We start from the raw sequence: 20,523 nt of genomic DNA, 5'->3' as shown, positions 1-20,523 counted from the left end.
CAATAAAGCCATATACTCACCACTTAGATTCAGAAATGTTTGACATTGTGGGGTGTGTGTGTGTGTGTGTGTGTGTGTGTGTGTGTGTGACCTGGTTTGGCTGAACCATTTGAAAGTGAGCCTCAGACATTACAACACTTCACTCTTGGATTATTCAATGTACGTCTCCTAAAGAATCACTTTTTAAAGCCTGAAATTGAAGTTGATCTAATACGTGAAAGGAATTGGTAAAACTCTATTTAGTTGAAGTACTTTCAAGGAGAGGGATTAGAGAAGCAACAGAGCAAATGCTAGGATGTGGTGGGAGACAAATTAAGCTGTTTCCAGCTTGCACCCTACAAAGTCCAGCCAGTTGAAAAAAAACAGTTACATGAAGAAGGTAAGACCATTTCAGGTAATGGCAGGTGCTATTAAAAAGTAAAACAGGGTAGAGGTGATGAGGGTAAGACCAGGAGGCGAGACAACATGGAGGTGGTAAGGAGTCAACTCCTCAGGAAGAAAAAGTGGCTTTTGAGCTGAGACCTCAAGTCAGCAATGCCAGACAGTCAGGAGAACGGTGTTCAAGGCAGAGTCAAGAGCAGGGCCAAGGGCCCGGAGGCACAAAGGAGCAGGGAGTGACAGCTTGCGGAGGAGGGGTACGGAAAGTACAGGAGAGGAGAAGTCACGGGGACCCCGCTCTCTCAGCCAAGGGGAGGAATTTGGAGAGAGTTTTAAGCAGGAGAGTAACTTGATTGGACTTACGGTTTTAGATACTCTGGCTGCTCAGGTGAAAAAGACCTGAGGGGAGACCCAAGAGTGAAGCCCAGAAACCACCAAGGAGGCTGTTTGCAATCCTCCAGGCCAGGGAGGATGGTGGCTTGGATCAGAGTGGTATCCCAAGGTAGGCATTAGTGCCCCCACTTTAAAGATGAGGAAACTGAGGCTCAGAGAAGTTAAGTGACTTGACCAAGATCATGCTCCCTTTAAGTGGCAGGTCCAGGATTTTTTTTTGGAGGGGGAGGGAGGGTACTCTTTTTAATTGTGGTAAAATATACATAACATAAAACTTAACATTTTACCCACTTTTAAGTGTGCAATTCAGTGGCATTAAGTACATTCACAATGTTGTGCCACCATCACCACTATCCTTTTCCAGAACTTTTTCTTCATCTCAGACAGAAACTGTACCCATTCACCAATAGTTCCCCTGTCCCCCTACCCCAGTCACTGGTAGCCCATAATAGAGGTCTGCTTTCTGGCCCTATGAATGTTCTCCTCTAGGTACCTCCTGTAAGTGGAATCATATAATATTTGTCCTTTTGTGTCTGGCTTATTTCAATGAGTATAACAATTTTTTGTTTTGGTTTGGTTTTGGTTTTGGCTTTTTTTTTTTTTTTTTTTTCCACGCCGCGTGGCGTGTTGGATTTTATTTTCTGGCCCGGAGATGGTTTTGGTTTTGGCTTTTTTTTTTTTTTTTTTTTTGGCCACGCCGAGTGTCTTGCAGGATTTTATTTCCCGGACCAGGGATGGAACCCACGCCCTCGGCAGTGAAAGTGAGGAGTCCTATCCACTGGACCACCAGGGAATTCCCAGTATAATATTTTCAAAGTTCATCCATATTGTAACATGTATCAGAATTTCCTTCCTTTCTAAGGCTGAATAATATTCCATTGTGTGTATATCACATTGTGTTTAACCATTCATCTGTTGTTGGAGGGCCAGGATTTTTACCAAGATGTCTGATTGGCGCTGAGTCCAGCGCAGTGCCCCCAGCGGCCACCAGAGGGCTCACAGAGACCACTCCCACCCCTACCCCCTCCCCACCCACCCAGGCGGGTGCGCTGCGGGCACTTGGCGGTTTGTGGGAGGAAGAGGAAGCCGGAGCTCAGCCTCTTGCACGCACATCCCACACCAGGGAACATGCAGATGAGAGGGAAGCTGGCTTGGGGGAAAGAGACCCAACTATAGAATTGGCCTCAAAGGGAGGAAAGGGAGGAGGTCGGGGTGGGAAGTGTGGCCCCTGCAATCCTGGCCCAACCCGCAAAGGAAACAAACGCCGGGCACCCCTAGCTTCCCGGCCAGCCGTCCTCCGGCGGGAACAACCTGGCTGAGGAGCTGAGTGAAGCAGGCGGGGCACTGTGTCCAGGGAGCCTGGGGCTCCCAGCACTGATCTTCTCCAGCGGCCGGGTGAGCTCCAGGCTAAGGCTTGCACGTTTCACAGATAAGGAAACTGAAGCTCGGAGCAATTGACCGCTTGTCCAGAGCAAGCGGAGGAGGCAAGGTCTGAACACCTGCCGCCAGGTGGGCCTCCTGAACTTCTCCTCTCCAGGCTCAGCGCCCTGATTTCTTCAACCATATCCCAGTGTGGTTTTAGGCCTCATTCCCCACTTGATCTTCTTGGCCAGTCTCTCTGCAGGGGAAGCGCAGAATGGGGTGCAGCTCTTGAAGCTGCTCTGACCACCGTCGTCTCCCTCCTTCTGAGCATTAGGCCTCTAATAATGCCACCCAAGTCTGTCCTGGTCTTGGCAGCCACCTCATGTTGACCAAAATTTCCATCAGCTTAAATCCCTCAACTTTTCTCCCATGTGCTGTTTGTTGCTAAGCCTTTTCTTCCCCCCACTGCGTCCATGTGCAGCTGGGTCTTTGGATCTGAGTCCAGGAACTGACATTTATCCCCGTCAGATTTCATCTTGTTCATTCATCTGACAAACATTTGTTCGGTGCCCACGCCGTACCAAGAACTGGCAGCACAGAAAGACAGATCCCCTGTCCTTGAGCTCACACTGTCATTAATCACAGCAGCCACCATAGTTATCAAGGGCCTGCTGTGTGCCAGGAACTGTGCTGGGGGCTGCATGTAGCTTGTCTCATTGACCCTCAAAGCATTGCGGTATAGGTGGCATTGCTCCCATTTTGCAAATGGGGAAATCGAGGTTCCAACAGTTTTTGTACCTTGTCTGAAGTGGCATACCTGGAAAGTGGCAGGCTCAGCATTCAACCCTTCAATCGCTTTAGATTCTGGCTCTGTCCTCCTACATAGATACCCTCTCTCCCAGCTTTGGGTTCTCTGCAAACCTGATAAACTTCACCTCTCTGAATTTCATCAACAGCACTGATGAAACTAAGATGAGGTCAGAGACCTGGGGTGAGCCACCAATGCCCCTCTACTCCAGAGGGACAGCCATCTATGACTCTGCACCCTGTGGGCTCAGCAGATACAAATGCACTCGACTGGAAGCCCCCTGACCCTTCTCCTCCCTCCACCCCAGGCCCCAGGCTCGCTCCCCATCCAAGCAGCTATGTATCTGGTTGTGGGCGTCTTTGCCAAAAAACCAGCCCCCACTGCCAAGTCCTCTACATGCAGGAGCCCAGCTGTGCCTGGCCCTTGCCTGAATCATGGTAAAGCTCCATTTGCCAATGTCCCTCCCCAAGAGGGAGACTTGAAGCCCAAGACCAGGAGAGGGCAGCTGAGCTGGGATTTCTCAGGCTCTGAGCATCCCCTCTTGCATCTGAGGTTTCTGCTCTCCCGCACCGTCTGCTCCCAGAGGCTCAGCCCATCTTTTTCGCGCAGCTCTTCCGCCAAGCCGAGGGAGACCAACTGCAGAGCAGGCCTGTGCGAGGGCTGGGGGCAGGAAAGAAGGGGAGCAGAATAAAGCGCTGCTCCGTGGGGCAGAGGAGGTTTGAGATGGGCTCCTAGCTCCCGGCCAGACCCGGGGACACCATACCCCATGACAGGGCTTGAGCTTACCACCTCACAGGACCACAGGCACCCACCCTCCTCACAGCCCCAGAAGATTGGAAATATTATCACTGTGCCCATTTTGCAGGCAAGAAGACTAAGGTGCAGCAAGTGGGATCCAGGCCTGGACACTACCTCTGCTAAGACTGCTTCCTGAAAAGAGATCAGGGACTTGTGGACAGAATGCATCTGCCGAACAAGAACCCAGCGAGCTCCTACCATAAGCCCAGTAAGCAGCAAATATGTCAGAGTCAGGCCCTGCCCTTATGGCCTCATGTTCGGGGGCAGGGGAGATAAGATAATAAAGCCAGCCCATAATTTCAGGCAGTGATAAATGCTACGAAGAGCATAAAGCCAGGGAGAGCTTTATGTCAGTAGGTGTCAGTAGAGTTAAGGATGCTACTCCAGCTAGCATTGTCCTGGAAGGCCTCTCTGAGGAGGTGACATTTTAGGAGCCAAGAAGGAGCTGGCCTTGGGGACAGCAAGTATAAAGATGCTGAAAGAGAATGACTGCAATGTGGTACCAAATCCACCCACCCCCACCATGGATGATCACAGACAGGAAACCACATGGCTCTGATGTGAGGCCTCAGTGGGGAAGCATGTGGGCCGGTGTCCTCAGGATGCCTGAGTCCTGGCACGGGCTCCACGGATGCCTCCACTCTCCCTCCAGGGGTCTGTGAGTCCCCGCCCGGAATGTGGGTCTGTGATGCTCTGGGTCGTCTTCGTTTCCTCCCATCTTCAACACCTTTCTGCACAAGGCCCAGCCCAAAGCAGGCTCTAGATAAACTTTGCCGAATGAACAACTTCCAGAAGGCCCTGCTCACCAAATCCCGAGGGCCAGCAAGGAGGAAGCGTGAGGACAAACCCAAGGAAATCCTACCTTCTTCTACAAGGAATCACTTGATGGAGTTTGTGGCTCCTGTCGGTGGTAGAAGCAGAAAAGACAAAGGGATTCCAGAAGGTGGGAGGAGGGGTCGCCTACACAATTGGAAATTTTCGCACAGAAGTCCAGATTTCAAGCTATTTTTAAAATATTTGAAGATCTGGCAACCCCGAGCCTGCATATCCCCATGGCAACGCCAGCTGGTGCGGAGCGGCCCTGGTGACTGGACATGCGCTCTGCACTTCGCCGCGGACAGGAGGCTCACTGCTGCAGACACTTAACCCACACCACTCGTTCACATCACTGGCCCCGTGGGCATCTGAATCGGACAACCCTGGTTTAAGAGACCTCATGAGCAGAAAGTCGTGCAGGGGGCATGGGGACCATAGCATCTGTCGCGTCAGCCTGCAGCTGAGGAGAGTCAGACTGAGGTCCCCTCCCTCAGGTTCTTACGGCACTTGTCCAGTGTGCGGGGGTTTCCAGGTCCACTGAAATCAGTTCGCTGCGCTGTGTTCTGGGTTCGGGTGCCGGGAGGGCTCCAAACTTTCGGCCGTTCAGTCGAGGTGAGAGATGCAGTTCCCTATGTGCAACAGCAGGGGGCGTCTCTCCCTACTGCGTCCTCCGAGCTGCAGGGCGGTAGGGCGGTAGGGCGGTAGGGCGGTAGGGCGGGGTGGGGGCGGGGGTGCCGCCACTCCCAGCCTTGACGGTGCAGCCAGGGCTCCAGCTGCTGGAAAATAGTCCCTCAGTCATCCCGGGTCCCGGAATGATCCTGTGTCCCTGCACTTTCTCACTTCGGGTGACAGCTGAGGCCCAGCCTGCCTGGCAACATGATGGGCTCAGCAGTGATTAGCTGGGCCAGGACATACTCCAGGTGCCCGAGGACAGCCTCAAGAGGTCCACAACCCATCCTGAAGCCCTTCCAGCCTGTGACCCAGGGGCCAATGGGCACCCCGTCTGCCCTCCCTTCTCCCAGCAACCTTCTCTTCCTCCTCTTCTTCTGGGACTGCTCAGCCTTGCTGGTCCCTCAGGGCTGACCCTCAAGTTAAGTACTATGTGCTTAGCGCTTTAAAATCCCAACAATCCTATAAGGTAGGTATTAATCCCCGTTTTACAAGTGGGGAAACTGAGGCTGAAACAGGAGACATCACGGGCCCAGGGCCAACCAATCAGCGAGCGGTGGAGTCATGATTCAGATCCTGTGGAACCCCTCTTCCCTGGACTGCTTTGTTCCCATGAAGGAAATTTTAGAATCAGCCCATGGAGGAGGAGGGGTTGCTTAGGGTTTGAGGGCAGAGGACAATCCCTTGCCCGGGTCCAGCTGAAACCACCCCCCACACAGGCCACCTATCCTATTGGAGCCGCCCAAGGACAGGGGCAGAATCTGGGGCCCCTAAACAGCGATGAAGGCTCAGGGCTTCTGCATGGCCACCAGGGAGGAATAGCTCCTGGCCCTTGGGGATTTACTGAATGCCTCACGATCCCCACCTGGGGCTATAGTCTGAGCAGCGGGACGGGGTCCCACACATGCTACAGCTTCTGCCTTGAACCCATGAGGGGTGGTGAGCAGACAGCGCCAGGCACAGAGACACCTGGACAGCTCAAATGGCCAACTCAGCTGGAGGGGACCTAGATGAGGGGCAAGAGACCCCGAGTCTGTACAAGGTGAGCTTAAGCACCGCTGAGCATGACTCGGTCACCTCATGAGCCACAATCTCAGAAGCTCCCCCCTCCCACCTACAGGGAGACAGAGAAGCCCAGGGATCGTCAGCCCCTCTGAGACTATCACAGCGATGTGACCAAGGCCACCACCCTGGGTAGGAAGAGAGGTTCTGTCCATGCTATTTCATCCAGTTTACCTCCCATTTTCCCACCATGCCCTGCCCTCACACCGCTGTGTCTGCAAGTCCCTCCCCATTTCTGCCGGCATAAATGCCACCTTCTATGGTCAACCCACCCTGATCTGATCCCTCAAATCTGGTCATTTTCTCCCTCTCCTGAGACCACTGAAACTGTGTGGACCTCTCCTGTGGCATTGAGGTCAGTCTCGTTTATGCTGTAATTGTTTCTGGAACACTGTCTTCTCTGACAAGTGGACTGGAAGTTTCAGCAGGCACCATAACTCCTAGCCTGGGGCCTCAGACACACAAAGCATGAGACATATTGGATGGATGGAAGGAAGGAAGGAAGGATGGATGGATGGATGGATGGATGGATGGATGGATGGATGGGGAAATGACCAGATAAACAGATGAACAAATGAGTGGGTAGGAGGGTGGATGGCCCACAGAGATTCAGTATGGCCTCCGTAATTGGTCAGAACTCCCCCTCCAAGGGAATGAGATTTCCCTGTTTCACTTATCACAACCCCTCCCCTGCCTCAGTGAATTGAAGATTTAGAGACTGTACTGTGTGGAGCTGCCAGGGACACGGGGAGTCAGATCTGTGTTCCTTCCCTCACTGGACCTCAGTCTCCTTTATATAAGATGTGGACATTGGACTAGATGATTCTTTGGGCCTTTCCAGAGCAAAACACATGTCAGTGCTGGGACCCAGCAAAGAACAGGGCAACTGATTGAACCTAGTTCAGCTTAGAGGCTCTAGAAGAGTTTAGGCAAAAATGAAAGGAAGAAAGAGGAAGAGAAAGAAAGAGGGCGAAGGAAGGAAGGGAGGAAAGAAGGAAGAAAATCGATTGCCATGCCCCAAATTAAAAATGCATTTTTAAAAAATGCATCTAGTATGTAAGATTTCCCAAATGCATCATTTCTTAAAAAAAAAAAAAAGTTAATTTCAACATATTGAATTTAGGATCACAGCATGTAAGAAGAGATAGATCCTCTAATATAATAGAGCTGCCTCAGGCTGGGATGGCCTGGGGCAAAAGGTGCCAAAGGGAAGAATGGGCTGGGAGGCTGGGGGTGTGGAGGGGGCTTCTCTCCACCCCCTTCACCACTTAAGCAGACCAGCAGACCACCTCCTTTAGGATCTGACTTCTATGTTGACCTTAGGAACCCACTATATTGTTTGAATAAAAGGTTTCTGCGTGTGTGTGTGTGTGTGTGTGTGTGTGTGTGTGTGTGCGTGTGTGTGTTTTAAGCCACTTAACGAATAAAGAGAAACAAGAGGCCCAGAGGGAGGTGATTTGCCCAAGGTCGTACAGCCAATGCATCAACACATTCCTTCAGTTCAGATTCAGGAATCCAAGCACATCCATGGGGGTCGGGGGCACTGCCCCTGACTGGGCTATACGCTGGCTCAGCTCCAGCAGCCGCAGTGGGAGGTCATCAGGCTCCTTTAAACAACATTCCACTAGGACAGGAACAATCAGATAACCCTGGCCCAATTAGGATCCGGAAAATCTCACAGAGGGCGAATGCCCAGAACAGGGGGGCTCAGGGCGGGGGCCCAGCTCTCTGCAAGCTTCACAGTCTGAAAACCTTCCTAAAACAGCCCCTTGGCTGCCTCGGAGCATAATTTAATCTTCCTTTGATGACTCCGGATCTTGCCCTGCCTCTGGCCACTTTAAGGACATCAATTACTGCTGGGCCCAGGTGGGGAGCGGAGAGGAGGGGCTGGACCCGGGTTACAGCTGACCCTGCCCTTGGGGAGGCCGGTAGGGGAGGAAGAGCTGGAGGAGACTTCGCTGGGCGGGGGGGGGCGGGGGGGCCTGAGCCCGGGGAGCTGGATGCTGCCTTGGTGGAGAAGGGGGCCAAGGAAGAGAATGGGGAGCCCCCTCCCCAACCGAGAAGGGGAGCCCTAGGTGGGCTCCTTCTTAGCCCCCAGAGCAGGCAGGCGGGGCCGCTCCTAGGGTCCCTGGAGGAAGAACCTGAGAGCTAAAGGCAGGCAGGAGAGATGCTGAAGACCAGGCTAGGAGACCTTGCTAAGGGAGAGGCAGCACAGTGCCCCACGGACTTTGCAGAAATGTTGGCTCCAAGAGACAGAAGCGGGCTTAGAGCCACACTGCCCCTGCCCTGCCACTTCCTGGCTGGGGGAACCAGGAGCAAGTTACTTAACCTCTCTGTGCCTCAATCTCCTAGGATAATGCTAGAATAGTAATAACAAGGCTGCTGTGAGGGTTAAACGAGACTCACATTGGCTGCTAGAAAGTGGGGGCTTAGGGGGCTTCCCTGGTGGCGCAGTGGTTAAGAATCCGCCTGCCGACGCAGGGGACACGGGTTCGAGCCCTGGTCCCGGAAGATCCCACATGCCGCGGAGCAGCTAAGCCCGTGCACCACAACTACTGAGCCCGCGTGCCACAACTAGTGAAGCCTGCACGCCTAGAGCCCATGCTCCACAACAAGAGAAGCCACGGCAATGAGAAGCCCACGCAAGGAAGAGTAGCCTCCGCTCGCCACAACTAGAGGAAGCCTGCGCACAGCAACAAAGACCCAACGCAGCCAAAAATAAATAAATAAAATGCATTTTTTAAAAAAAGAAAGTGGGGGCTTAGACCGCGGTCTCATGAGGAAAGGGCTGGAAGCACATACATCAGATCACTCACAGGGCTGGCTGTCAGGTGAGACTGGGCGTTTTGTTTTGTTTGGCTTGTTTGTATTTCCTGTACTTTATGCGAGAAACAGTTGATTATATAATTAAAATAATATTCAGAGGAAAAAACAGAACCATAGGGACTGCAAGTTGTCTTTAAAGGGAAGCAGTTGATCAGAAGAGGAGCCCACCCATTGAGCATGGGGGTGGAAGGGGGCGTGGGTGTTCCCCTGGGTCTGAGACTCAGACAGGGGAGCCCTGGCTGCCCCAGGGACCCAGGGGGTGACAGCCCGGAACCCCCAGGGACAGACACAGGTGACTTTTTCGGCCTGGACGTGCCCTACTATTTCCTGTGCCCTACCAAGAGGCACCAGGCAGGGGAAGTCGGTGCCCTGGAGAGTATTGTCCACTCACGGCAGTAGCACTTCTCTCATTGGCTCTTCTCAGCTCCGAGTCTCAGACCGTCAGCTCAGAGAGGACCCTGGGCCCTCAGGACTCAAGCCAGCCCCCCACCCCCTCCCCAGACTCCCCCTGCCCAGACCACCTGGGCTTCTGTCCCCCCAGCAGCCCCACTAGGCTCAGCCATGCCACCACACCAGCCTTTGCTGAGGCAGCCCTTTGAGGAAAGCTGGGCTTAGTGGGTCCACAGCCCTGGCCCTGCCAGTGTCATTAATCCGCAAAAGAAAGTCAAACATTAGCCTGGGAAACAGCTTATGCCTTATATAAGCCCCCCTGGGGAAGGCACAAACACAGCTTGTTGGAGCTGAGCTGCCAAACTACAGCAGCTGCCGGACCCTGGGACAGAGCAAGGGTTTCAGCCGTATCGACCACCGACCCCACCAGAGGGAGGAGCCAGGCCCAGCTACCAGGTGAGGAGGGACCCCTGGGAAGCCCCCAAGGCCGGGCCTTGCTTCCTCACTGCAACTGACCAAGTCCCTTACGCCCTCTGGGATCTGCTTGGCCCCTTTCTGCTGCCCTGCTACGGTGCACCCAGCCCCAGGGGACAGCCAAAACCAGGAGGCGCTGGGCTTGGGGAGACCTTCCCAGCAGGCACCCTGAGCTCTGCCAGTCCTGTGTGTCTGCTCGAGGCAACCAGGGACCTCTCCCACTTACTCTGACATCCATCCTGTGGGGACAACGTCCAAGACGGGGCCCCTCGGCCCCAGCCGCCTGGCCTGCACTGCCCCATGCCTGCGGCGCGTGTGACCAGCCTGGCTGAACACATACTCACACCCACAGGCCCCCACACGCACACAGCGGCACACCCGCGCTCACGCAGCTGTGCCCTTACACTCCAGCCCAAATGTGCGCATCCCAGCAGACACTGCTGTGAACACACACCACACCTGTGACCCCACGTCTGTACGCGCAGTTGGGTACATCCTCATCCACACACAAGTCTGTGGGTAGGCACGGCTGAGCCCCACATCCTCACACACTTATACACACGCAGGCTTACGCATGCACCTGGGCACACCCTCCCACTTGTGCTTCCACACCCGTCCACCTGCCCCCCCTCACGCCCATGCACACATCCCTCTCCCCGGCCCGGTGCCCCACCCGTAGCTCTGGCTCGTCTTGCCCGGGGCCATGACCTTCGCCGAGCTCGTCGACCGCGTGGCCAGCAAAGGGCCCTTCCAGTTCCTGCACACAGTCCTGCTTGGCCTCCCGATCCTCAGCTTGGCAAACCACAACCTGCTGCAGACCTTCACAGCGGCCACCCCCGCCCACCACTGTCGCCCGCCTCCCAACGCCTCCGCGGGGCCCTGGGCGCTCCCCACGGGCCTGAATGAGAAGCCTGAGCCGTGCCTCCGTTTTGTGTATCCACGCAACGCCAGCCTGCCCAATGACACCCAGGGGGCCACCGAGCCCTGCCTGGACGGCTGGACCTACGACGTCAGCACCAGGGACTCCATTGTGACTGAGGTATGCCCAGAGGCCAGCCCTCTCCCTCCGAGTACGGCAGGAACCCCACACTCATGGACAGGGGAGCAGGCTGGGGCCCAGTCTCCCTAAGGACCCAGGGACGGGGCACTGGGCAGGCAGCGAGGAAGGGCCTGGGTGCAGAGACACACCGACCAAAAGGTTCCGTCTCTTCACGTTCAGAGGGCAAACAGCCCTTGCTATGCCAGGCGCAGTGCCAAACTCTGGGAATACAAAAATGCACCGTCCCTGTTCCCACGGGGTCCGCCGCCTAGCAGGGGTAACATCGATTAATGAGAGGACCACACAAAGAAATGTCAAATTACAACTTCAAAGTACTTAAGGTTGTGACCTGAGCCTACAGCCTACCCCAGGGCTGGGGGCAGGGGCCAGGGGAAGCTTCCTTAAACAAGTGACCCTGGGCAGAGATAAGGGAGCCCAGCAAGAGTTAGCCAGGCAATGCGGAAAAGGAGGAAAATTCCATCTTGTGCAAAGGTCTCAAGGTGGGACAGTGTGGAGGAGGGGATGGACAGAGGTGAGGGTTGGAACATGCCTAAGCAGACCCAGAAGACATCTCATCCGCTCCTGCAGTCACTTATGTGTTCATCTCCCATTCACTCACACCCTCATTTATTCACTGATTCTTTTACCCACCATCTCCAGGCTCTCGAATGACCTGGAGACCATGGTCAGATGAAGAGAGCGAAATGGGAATTGGCATTTATTTGAGGATCCACAAATGGCCAGGCACGTCTTGGTGTCTGGCAGACATTGCCTCCCACACTTTGATTCCCGTTGAAGGTGATTTTATCTCCTTTTTCATTCAAAAACAAAAAAACAAAAAAACACTAAGACTCAGAGGAAGGAAGTGAAGGTCCAGTGCCACACAGCTGATCAGTTCTGGAGCCGGAATTTAAAGCAAAAAAGTCCATACTAGGCACAGGGGGACAAGCATCCATGGCAGTACAAAAGAGTGGGGAGACCAAGGGATTCTAAGGAGGCTTCCTGGAGGAGGTGACATCTGAGCAGTGAGCAGAGGCCAATGTTTCCATTCTCCCTTCTGGGACCATGAGCCCCTCGAGGGCAGGATCTTGCTTTTGCCGCATTAGAAGAGATGCACTTCAAAGTCTTTACCTGGTGCCAGTCCTGTGCTGGGCACGCTATGAGCGTGGGCTCCTGGAATCCCTGGAGATGGCATCTCAGTGAGGGAAGTATTGTTAGTACCTTCAGATGAGGAAACCAAGGCTCAGCCTGGTTCAGTGACTTTCCCAGGATTACATATGATTCGGACCTGGCAGAGAAATGATTTGAATCCAGGACTATCTATGTTCAGAATCTATGATTGCTATTCATTTGTCTGGTGAATATTTATCTCCGTATAAAGCACTGACTATGTGCAAGGCACTGTCCTAAGTGCTCTATAAATATTAACCCTTTTAACCTTCCTGACACCGTTATAAGATAGTATGATAAGCCCATTGTTGCGATGGGGAAACTGAAGCACAGAGAGGATGAGGAGCTTGTTCAAGGTCTCGCCACTAGTAAGAGGCAGATTCCGGATCTGAACACAGGCATCTGGCCCCAGAGCCGTGCTCCTAACCATGACTCTCATAGCCATCTCATACTCCATCCCTGTCCTATGCACTTTTTTTCCCCAGCACCCAGCCCAGTGCCTGAAATATATCCAGCATCCAACATTTGTTGACAGCTACCCTCATAATACTGAGGACACAGAGTCAAAGAACTCAGGAGCCCTGCCTGTCCTCCAGGCGCTCACCCCTAGTGAGGAAACTCACCAGCAGCGTGGTGGGGTATGCAGGCTTCCCAGGGCAGGGGTTTTCAGCTGCTTTGCTGTATCCCCAGCAGCTGGAACAGTGCCTGGCACAGAGGAGGCGCTCTGTGAAATAAATATTTGTGTAATGAATGGATACGAGCTTTATAAACTCAGGATGCTCTGGGAGCCCAGAGGAGGGGCATGGAATCTGCCTGGAGGGGGGAAACCAGGAGGGCTCACTGGAGTCAGCAAAGCCTGAGTTGAGTGTGAAGGAGGGGTCAGGGTTAGGGAGCAGGCTGATGCGGGCAAGTGCACCCCAGGCGAAAGGAACAGTGTGCCTGGAGTCAGATGCACAGTCAAGAAGCTTAAAGAGAGCAAAGCAGTAAGGACTGCAAGAGACTGAGGAAGGCTGAAGAGGCGGGCAGCTGGGTGCGGAGGCCAGGGACATAGGGCCAGCAGGAGGGCCTGGCGTGGATGCCGGGGCGAAGGACTGGCCTCTGTCTCGCAGGTGACAGGGAGCCATTGCATGGTGTTAAGCAGGAGTGTGGCGTACTCAGATTACCTTCTAAGGATCTGCACTCTGACTGTGATCTCGGGTGGCCTCGGCCTACAGCGTCTTGAAGCAGGATTTCGATTCCCAGCCAGAGACTGAAGTCAGGCCGCAGCAGTGAGAGCGCTGAATCCTAGCCACTAGACCAGTGGCCAGTGACGAGGCCCTGGCCCTTAGGCTTTGTAGAAATGAATTCCCACAAAGACAGAAAGTAGTGAAACAAGTAAAGTATTTATTAGGAGGTAAAAGGGTACAGGTGGATAGACACATGGGCGGACTCAGAGAGATTGTTGCACCCTTGTGGTAGTTTGAATCACTTATATGGGGCATTTCTTCCGGGTGTCCTTTGGTCAATCATCTCGCTTTGCCTGGTTCTGAGTCCATATTTGGTTTATCTCAGGGTCCTCCCATGTGTGCACGCGGATCTCTCAGCCAAGATGGATTCTAGCAAAGAGGCCTGTGGGTAGGCTGATGTCACTTACTATGGAGTGGCGTGCCCTCCGTTGTGGACCTTCAAGGAGCCTTTCTGAGCACGTATAGTTGGGAAGGTCTCCTTGACTTCAAGAATGAGGCATATGCAGTCTTTTATCTCTTATCTGGACAGGGCTCAGCTCTCCTCCTTCCTGCTATTTTGGAGAATCTGTCCACAGGGGACGAGCTCCAGCCGCTCAGCCTGGGGCCCATCTACCTCCTGCCTCACCTGCAGGGCGGAGAGTAGCTTGTGGAGCGTTTTGGTGCAGCAGCTGGGAGACCAGTTAGCAGGTTGCCACAGGGACCCAGGACCAGGATGACAGACGGCAGGGGCAGTCGGAATAAATACCAGAGAGGCTGGGGAGTCAGAATCTCTGGGGCCCGGGAACCAAATGGATGTAGGGGCGAGGAACAGGGCGGGGGTGGGGGGAGTGGAAACGCCCCAATATCTCTAAATAAGTTTCCAGGTGTGTGGGCAACTTGCTGTACATCTGGTCCCTGAAAGACAGAGAGAAGGGGTAAAGCCACCATCCATGTCCTCCAGAATACAGAACCTAGACGAGGAAACAAAAATCCTACAGGGAGCAATGAAATAATAACCATCGCTACCCCTTACCGCGTGCTAACCCCGGGCCAGACGGCTCTAATCGGTTTGCTCGTATGAACTCATTTAATCCTCACAACAACTCTCTGAGGTTAGTACCTGTGGTATGTCATTTTTGCAGATGAGGAAACCAAGGTACAGGTTACTGGCCCAAGGCACCACATCTTATAAATGCTGGAGCTGGGAGCCAAACCCAGGCAGCAGGGCTCCAGAGCCACCTGCCCGCACTTCCCCACCCCGTGCTCCTTGAGACTGCATCCCCCGACCACTGCTCCCTGGGCTAGGTTCTAGGAAGCGCTCAGTTAATGCTGGATGAAGGCCATATGCCCTCAGAGCCCGGCAGGAGGGACTCAGACAGTGCTGACTGCTGGGAAGTGTCTTCCCCTCCAGGGTGCACCTTGAGCCCCAGGGAGCCTGGCCAAGAGTAGAGCTTGCAGGTCTTTTTTTTTTTTGGCTGCGTTGGGTCTTCATTACTGCGCGTGGGCTTTCTCTAGTTGCAGCGAGCAGGGCCTACTCTTCGTTGCGGTGTGCGGGCTTCTCATTGCGGTGGCTTCTCTTGTTGCGGAGCACAGGCTCTAGGTGCGTGGGCTTCAGTACTTGTGGCACATGGGCTCAGTAGTTGTGGCTCGCGGGCTCTGGAGTGCAGGCTCAGTAGTCGTGGCACACGGACTTAGTTGCTCCGTGACATGTGGGATCTTCCCGAACCAAGGCTCGAACCCGTGTCCCCTGCATTGGCAGGCGGATTCTTAACCACTGCACCACCAGGGAAGCCCAGCTTGCAGGTCTTGTACCCCCGTCAAGCATCGGTTCACATCTGTGCCAGCTGAGCACCCAGTCACCATTCCAGCAGTTGGGATCATGTGAATCTACATCCCAAATAAACACAGGGTTTCACCAGGCCTCGGGGTCTGCCCCCTTCTCCAGGTCGGGTCCTGGTCAGGCCCAGGCTCCCTGAGGACTGTCAGCCATGAGAACCCCTGATCAGGGTCCTCACCCAGTCAGGGAAATGTCAGTGGCCAGACCCAGCCAGGGGCTCTTAGCAGCACAGCAAGGTCAAACCCCCTCTGACCTTTCTGTTTGTGGTTCAAGCCGTGGCAAATCCATGCTCCATCACTTGGGGTGGGGCGGGGTTCCGGTCCCTCACGGGGTGGAGGTAAGAGTGTCTGGCTCACCTAAGGGTGTGTCTCTGGCGTGGAGGCAGCGACCTGGGTGTGCCAGCCCTGGGGGGAAGGCTGGTAATAAGGAAGACAGCACCTGGCAACCAACTCAGTCCAGGTGACCCTGGTTCGTAGGCAAGGCGCCATCTCCCCGGCGGACGGCGTGGCACCGTGAACCAGGGCCAAGCAGCAGAGTTCACATTCTGACTCTGCCGTTTCCTGGGGGTGTTACAACCCCAGAAGTCTCAGTTTCCTCATCTGTAAAATGGGGTGGGAGAACAAGTGTGACCATTAAAAGAGATAATGCAAAGCCAGCATTAGCACAGGGCCTGGCACCTACAAGGTGTTCAACTAATGTTTGCTGCCACTGTTGCTGTTGTGGTGGTCATGATTAATAGAGATGTCCTGAGAAGTAGGGGGTTAGTCCCCCCAGAAGAGTAGGGGGACCCCCGGTAAAAGGAGAATCAGCTGTCACAGCTCTCCCCAGCTCACCCAGGCCGCAGGGCTTTGTCTCACTTCACCCCCCAACCCAGCACAGGCCAGCACGCAGGGCCCAGCTCCACCCCCCGACAGCCGGGGACCTGGTGAGTCATCTCCCTCCCCACCTCAGTCCCCTCATCTGTAGAATGGGAGAATAAGGCCCTTCCCTGCAGAGGAGGCGAGGGTGGGAGGACTGCGCTGGGTCCGGCCAGGGGCGCGGAGAGTTTCCCTCCCCCTTCTGATTCCGTAAGCTTTGCTGGCAGAGGTGACCACACATTCCTTTCTCTGGGTTCAGCAGAGACAAGGTAGGAATTTTTCAGAAGGAGCTTTACCAGGACATTAAGAGGAAACAAAGGCCTTTCTTTTAAGTCTGGAAAGTGCGAGGAGTGAGGACTGTGGACTCTGGATTCCCTGGAGAGGAGCCCACAGCTTCCACACCACAGAACACAGCCCTGTGGGGGCCCAGCTCAGTCTGGGGGCTCCGGAAACCCAGCCCTGCAGCCCTCGAAGGCCCGGGCCTGGCCTTGGATGAGCAGGCCCTCCCCTCTGAGGCTCCTCCCTGTGAGTCCTCTCTGGGCCTGGAGGCTTCCCGTCCTGTCGTCTCCCCACACAGGTCCCTGGAGGCCCCAGGTCAGCCGCTGGAGAAGCAGAGATCCCACTCAGTGGTCCTCCCAGAAGTGGGTCTCCACCCTGGAAGTTTCCCCTGCCGAGTGTCTGGTCTTCCTCCACGCTCACCCCCAAATCCCCAGGCTGTCCACCTCCCAGACCATCTGTCCACCTCTTGTCTCCAGCTGAGCTCCTGCATCACCCCTACTTGCTCACCCTGGACCCCGCCCTGGGCGGCCCTCCTATCATCTCCCCTTTCCTAGCCTCCGATCTGACTCCTGCGTAATGACCAGGGGGCCCCAGCTCAGCCACGTGTCTGGGCCAGCCTGACCCCCCACCCCGTGGCAGCCCTCACCTAGGAAGCTGTAATCCCGGGCAGGAGGAGCCCGGGGCCATCCCTTGGGCTCTCCAGGGTCAGGGTGAACATCCACTGTGTGCAGGGCCCTGCGCTGGTGCTTTGCTTTTCTTCTTTCACGACCCTGCGAATCTTCTTTTATGGCCACTGTGAATGTTGCCCCTTTTTACAGAGGAATGCACTGGCTTCAGATCCAGAAGGCGGCTCTCTCAGCCATGATGGTGAAATCAAGTTTTTGTAGGAAGATGGGTGGGGGTCCTGACTTGAGAATCCACGCCCCTTCTACCGCGTCACGTGTCCCTGTGAGCACAGGCCTTACAATGGCATGTGACAATAATAATAAAACAGCTATCACATAGAGTGCCGACTGTTTGCCGGGTGCTCTTCATTCCTTATTCTATTTACAATCTTGAGAAGCAGTTATTAGTATTTACCCCCATTCTACAGATAAAGAGACTGAGCCACAGAGAGGTTAAGTAACTGGCCCAGGAACTCACAGCTACTAAATGGCAGAGCTAGAGACTCATGCCCTTTTGAGTCTTCCCAGGTACCTGGCTCTCTGGCCGTTGTGCCCCAGCCTTGGTTCCATCAGAGTTCCAAGAGTAGACAGAGGCATGGCAATTCTCCCCAAGTTCTAAACTGGATCTAAAAGGCCCCAAATCTAGGAAAGTTTGTTTCCCTTGTCCTTGCTCTGGAGGGAGTATGGACCATGTGTAGGGTCCCCTGGCAGAGTCAGCCTATACACACATACACACATACACACACACACGCACACGCACACGCACACACACACACACGGAGCAGGGTCCCCATCCTTGATCACACATGGCTTGCCCTGACATTTTATGTCACACCTTCTTCTTTGCCCTCTGAGGGGCCTCCTGGCCTATGATTTTGCTGCTGCTGCAGATCCTGAGCCTGTCCCTCACCCTTTGGGCCTGACATCAGATCAGCCCACTTGGCTCTGGCCTTGGCTGCCTCCTTGACCATGACTCCAGCCCATCCTGTGCTTGTGTCTTATAGTGACGCACGGCTACAGCTCCCATGGACTGAGCCTTCCCTCTGGCAGCTCAGGACTCAGAGCAAAGCACACATCAGGGAGCCATGGTCCAGAGCACTAGTTGGGGGTCCAGAAGACCTGAGTTTGAGTCTCTGCCTTGAAATGAACCAAGCTGCGTTTGGGCAAGTTATTTACCCTCTGAGCCTCAGGTTCTTTGTCTGTAAAATGGAGATAATAATAGTGCCCACTTCAGAGGATTATTATGGCATCATTTGCAAAGCTTGCTCCTGAGCATACTAAGCCCTCTCTTTCTCCCCCACCACCTTCCTGGTACATCACCCCTCAGGAAGACATGGCAGTGGGCTTCCTGTTCTTCCCTTCCTGAACCCGGCTCCCTAAGGAGTAAACATTCCAAGAAAGGAAAAAGAAGGCCAAGAACGTTGGATAGGACATTGTGAGCAAGGACTCTATGTGGAGCTGCCAAAAGCTGATAGACAAGAGGTCAGCCCAGGCCATGCCATGGTCTAGATAGAAGTTGAGTGACCGGTTCCCTCCAGTCAGCTGGTTACCTCTTCCTCTCTGGGCCTCGTCAGTAAAATATGTATAGCAACCCCATTAATGATTCATTGGACAAACATTTAACATTTACTGTGCACCAACTACTCTGCTAGCTGCTGGGGATAAAGAGTCAAATGAGATGTCTCCGCCCTCGGTGAGGTTACGGAATACAGGAGAGATAGACAAGCAAATAGGCAGGTAGCATGCTATGTAATCTGTGTCCTCTTAGAGGTAAGAACAGAATGCTGAGCGTGGAAGGAGAAATGAGGAATTACACTGGGAGTCTGGATGTGCTTCTCAGCCATTTATCCATTTCACGAATACTTACTGACTACCTGCTTGTGCCAGGCAGCCAGAAAAGATGTTTCTGGCACTCAGAGTAAGTGATCTTGACACGTCTTTTGAAGGACTGACAACCTTGCGAGAGTAGGGGACGATATCAAGTACAAAAGCAAAGAGGAACACAATAGCCCGAAGCTTTTGTAGGATCACTAGTGTAACCTGATTACAACCATGGACCCCACGTGGCCAGGCCTGTGCATGGAGTCAGAGTCAAAGGAAACATAAATCACTCTCTCAACACCTTGAAGAATGGAGACTTCAGCTACAGGTTTTCTTAACACAGAAAGCATGCCAAAAATCCCTCAAAATATCTTCCCTTCCCCCCCAAAATTCCAGGATGCCTTTAGAAATCTCTCCAGCTCTCTCTATATCTGGTCCCATGCTCTTTGCCATGCTCCTGTGTTCCCAGTCCCCTTCCTAGGTCATTCGGGGACCGAGACACACAGCAGCTCCGCCATCTTCAACACGTGGCTTCCAGAGTTGCTCTAGTTATCACCATTCCTAGCCAACAGGAAGGGAGAAAGCATGCAAGTCCAGGCCAGGGATTCCCTCTTACTTAAATGAAGTGGAAGCAGCAACATTTCTTCCACTCACACGTCATTGTCAAGAATTACGTGGCCCCCTCTCGCTCCCAGATGGCCTGTCCCTTTACACCGTATGCTACACAGTACAGGAAGTCTCTCTAGACACCCACTGGCCTACTCCTTTCACGTCACCTCACATGCTCCTTTACTCTTTTCCCTCCCCCATCCCCACGCATGTGCCATGCAGGCTCCCTTTCCAGCCAGAAGAGCCCTGGGTTTGCTGGCCACTCTGGGCCCCTGTGAGCAAGCTGGAGGACCTGGAGGCGTCACCCTTGCCCAATCCCCCTCGCTTCCCGGGAGGAAAGCAGAAAGAGCTCCCTGGGATGTGTGGTTCTTTCCCCGCACTGTTTTGCTTCCAAAACATTCTCATAAGGCATTTCCAGTGAACGAGATTCTTCACTTCATTACACAAGTAATTCAGGACAACTGGACAAAGGGTGCCTGTTGGCGTTTAGCAGGAGATTAGGCCAGACAGGTGGGCAGGGGCCAGAGCCTGAGGGCTTTATAAATCTGTGTTAACAGAGCTTTCTCTTTACCCAGAGGGCAAGAGGAAGCCAGGGGGTGCCTTAGGCAAGGCAGCAAGCTGACGTGAGAGGTACTTCAGAAAAGCCACTCAGGTTGTCAGGGAAAGAATGGATAGGAAGGACTGAGGTCAAAGGTTGGGAGACCTGTCAGAAGATTGTTGCGATAATCCTCTCTGGGCTCAATTTCCTCAACTGTAAAATGAGGATGACAGCAGCTCTACATCATAAGGTTGCTATGATGACTGAAAAAATTAAGGCATGGAAAGTGCTTACTTAGAACAGTGCCTCGGGCTTCCCTGGTGGCGCAGTGGTTGAGAGTCCGCCTGCCGATGCAGGGGACACAGGTTCGTGCCCCGGTCCGGGAGGATCCCGCGTGCCGCGGAGCGGCTGGGCCCGTGAGCCATGGTCGCTGGGCCTGTGCGTCCGGAGCCTGTGCTCCGCAACGGGAGAGGCCACAGCAGTGAGAGGCCAGCGTACGGAAAAAAAAAAAAAAAAAAAAAAAAAAA

General features: G+C 54.0%; 1 protein-coding gene across 2 annotated transcripts in view; it reads left to right on the top strand.

The window, feature by feature from the left end:
• Positions 1 to 9,835: 9,835 nt before the first annotated feature.
• The window catches only part of SLC22A8 (solute carrier family 22 member 8), a 20,861-nt gene continuing 10,173 nt past the window's right edge, over positions 9,836 to 20,523 (top strand). The window contains exons 1-2 of one of the 2 annotated variants that reach the window (XM_007109992.2): positions 9,836 to 9,958; positions 10,656 to 11,015. In XM_007109992.2, the coding sequence (XP_007110054.2) occupies positions 10,680 to 11,015 (336 nt within the window). In that variant the 5' untranslated portion in view covers positions 9,836 to 9,958; positions 10,656 to 10,679. The remainder of the gene's footprint in view (positions 9,959 to 10,655; positions 11,016 to 20,523) is intronic. The other variant, XM_024133304.1, reaches the window with a different exon arrangement.

The sequence above is a fragment of the Physeter macrocephalus genome, chromosome 16 (assembly GCF_002837175.3).
Source record: "Physeter macrocephalus isolate SW-GA chromosome 16, ASM283717v5, whole genome shotgun sequence".
In the NCBI taxonomy this organism is placed as follows: Eukaryota; Metazoa; Chordata; class Mammalia; order Artiodactyla; family Physeteridae; genus Physeter; species Physeter macrocephalus.
Note: the sequence above shows the minus strand (reverse complement) of the source record. Positions and strands in the feature narration are given on the sequence as shown.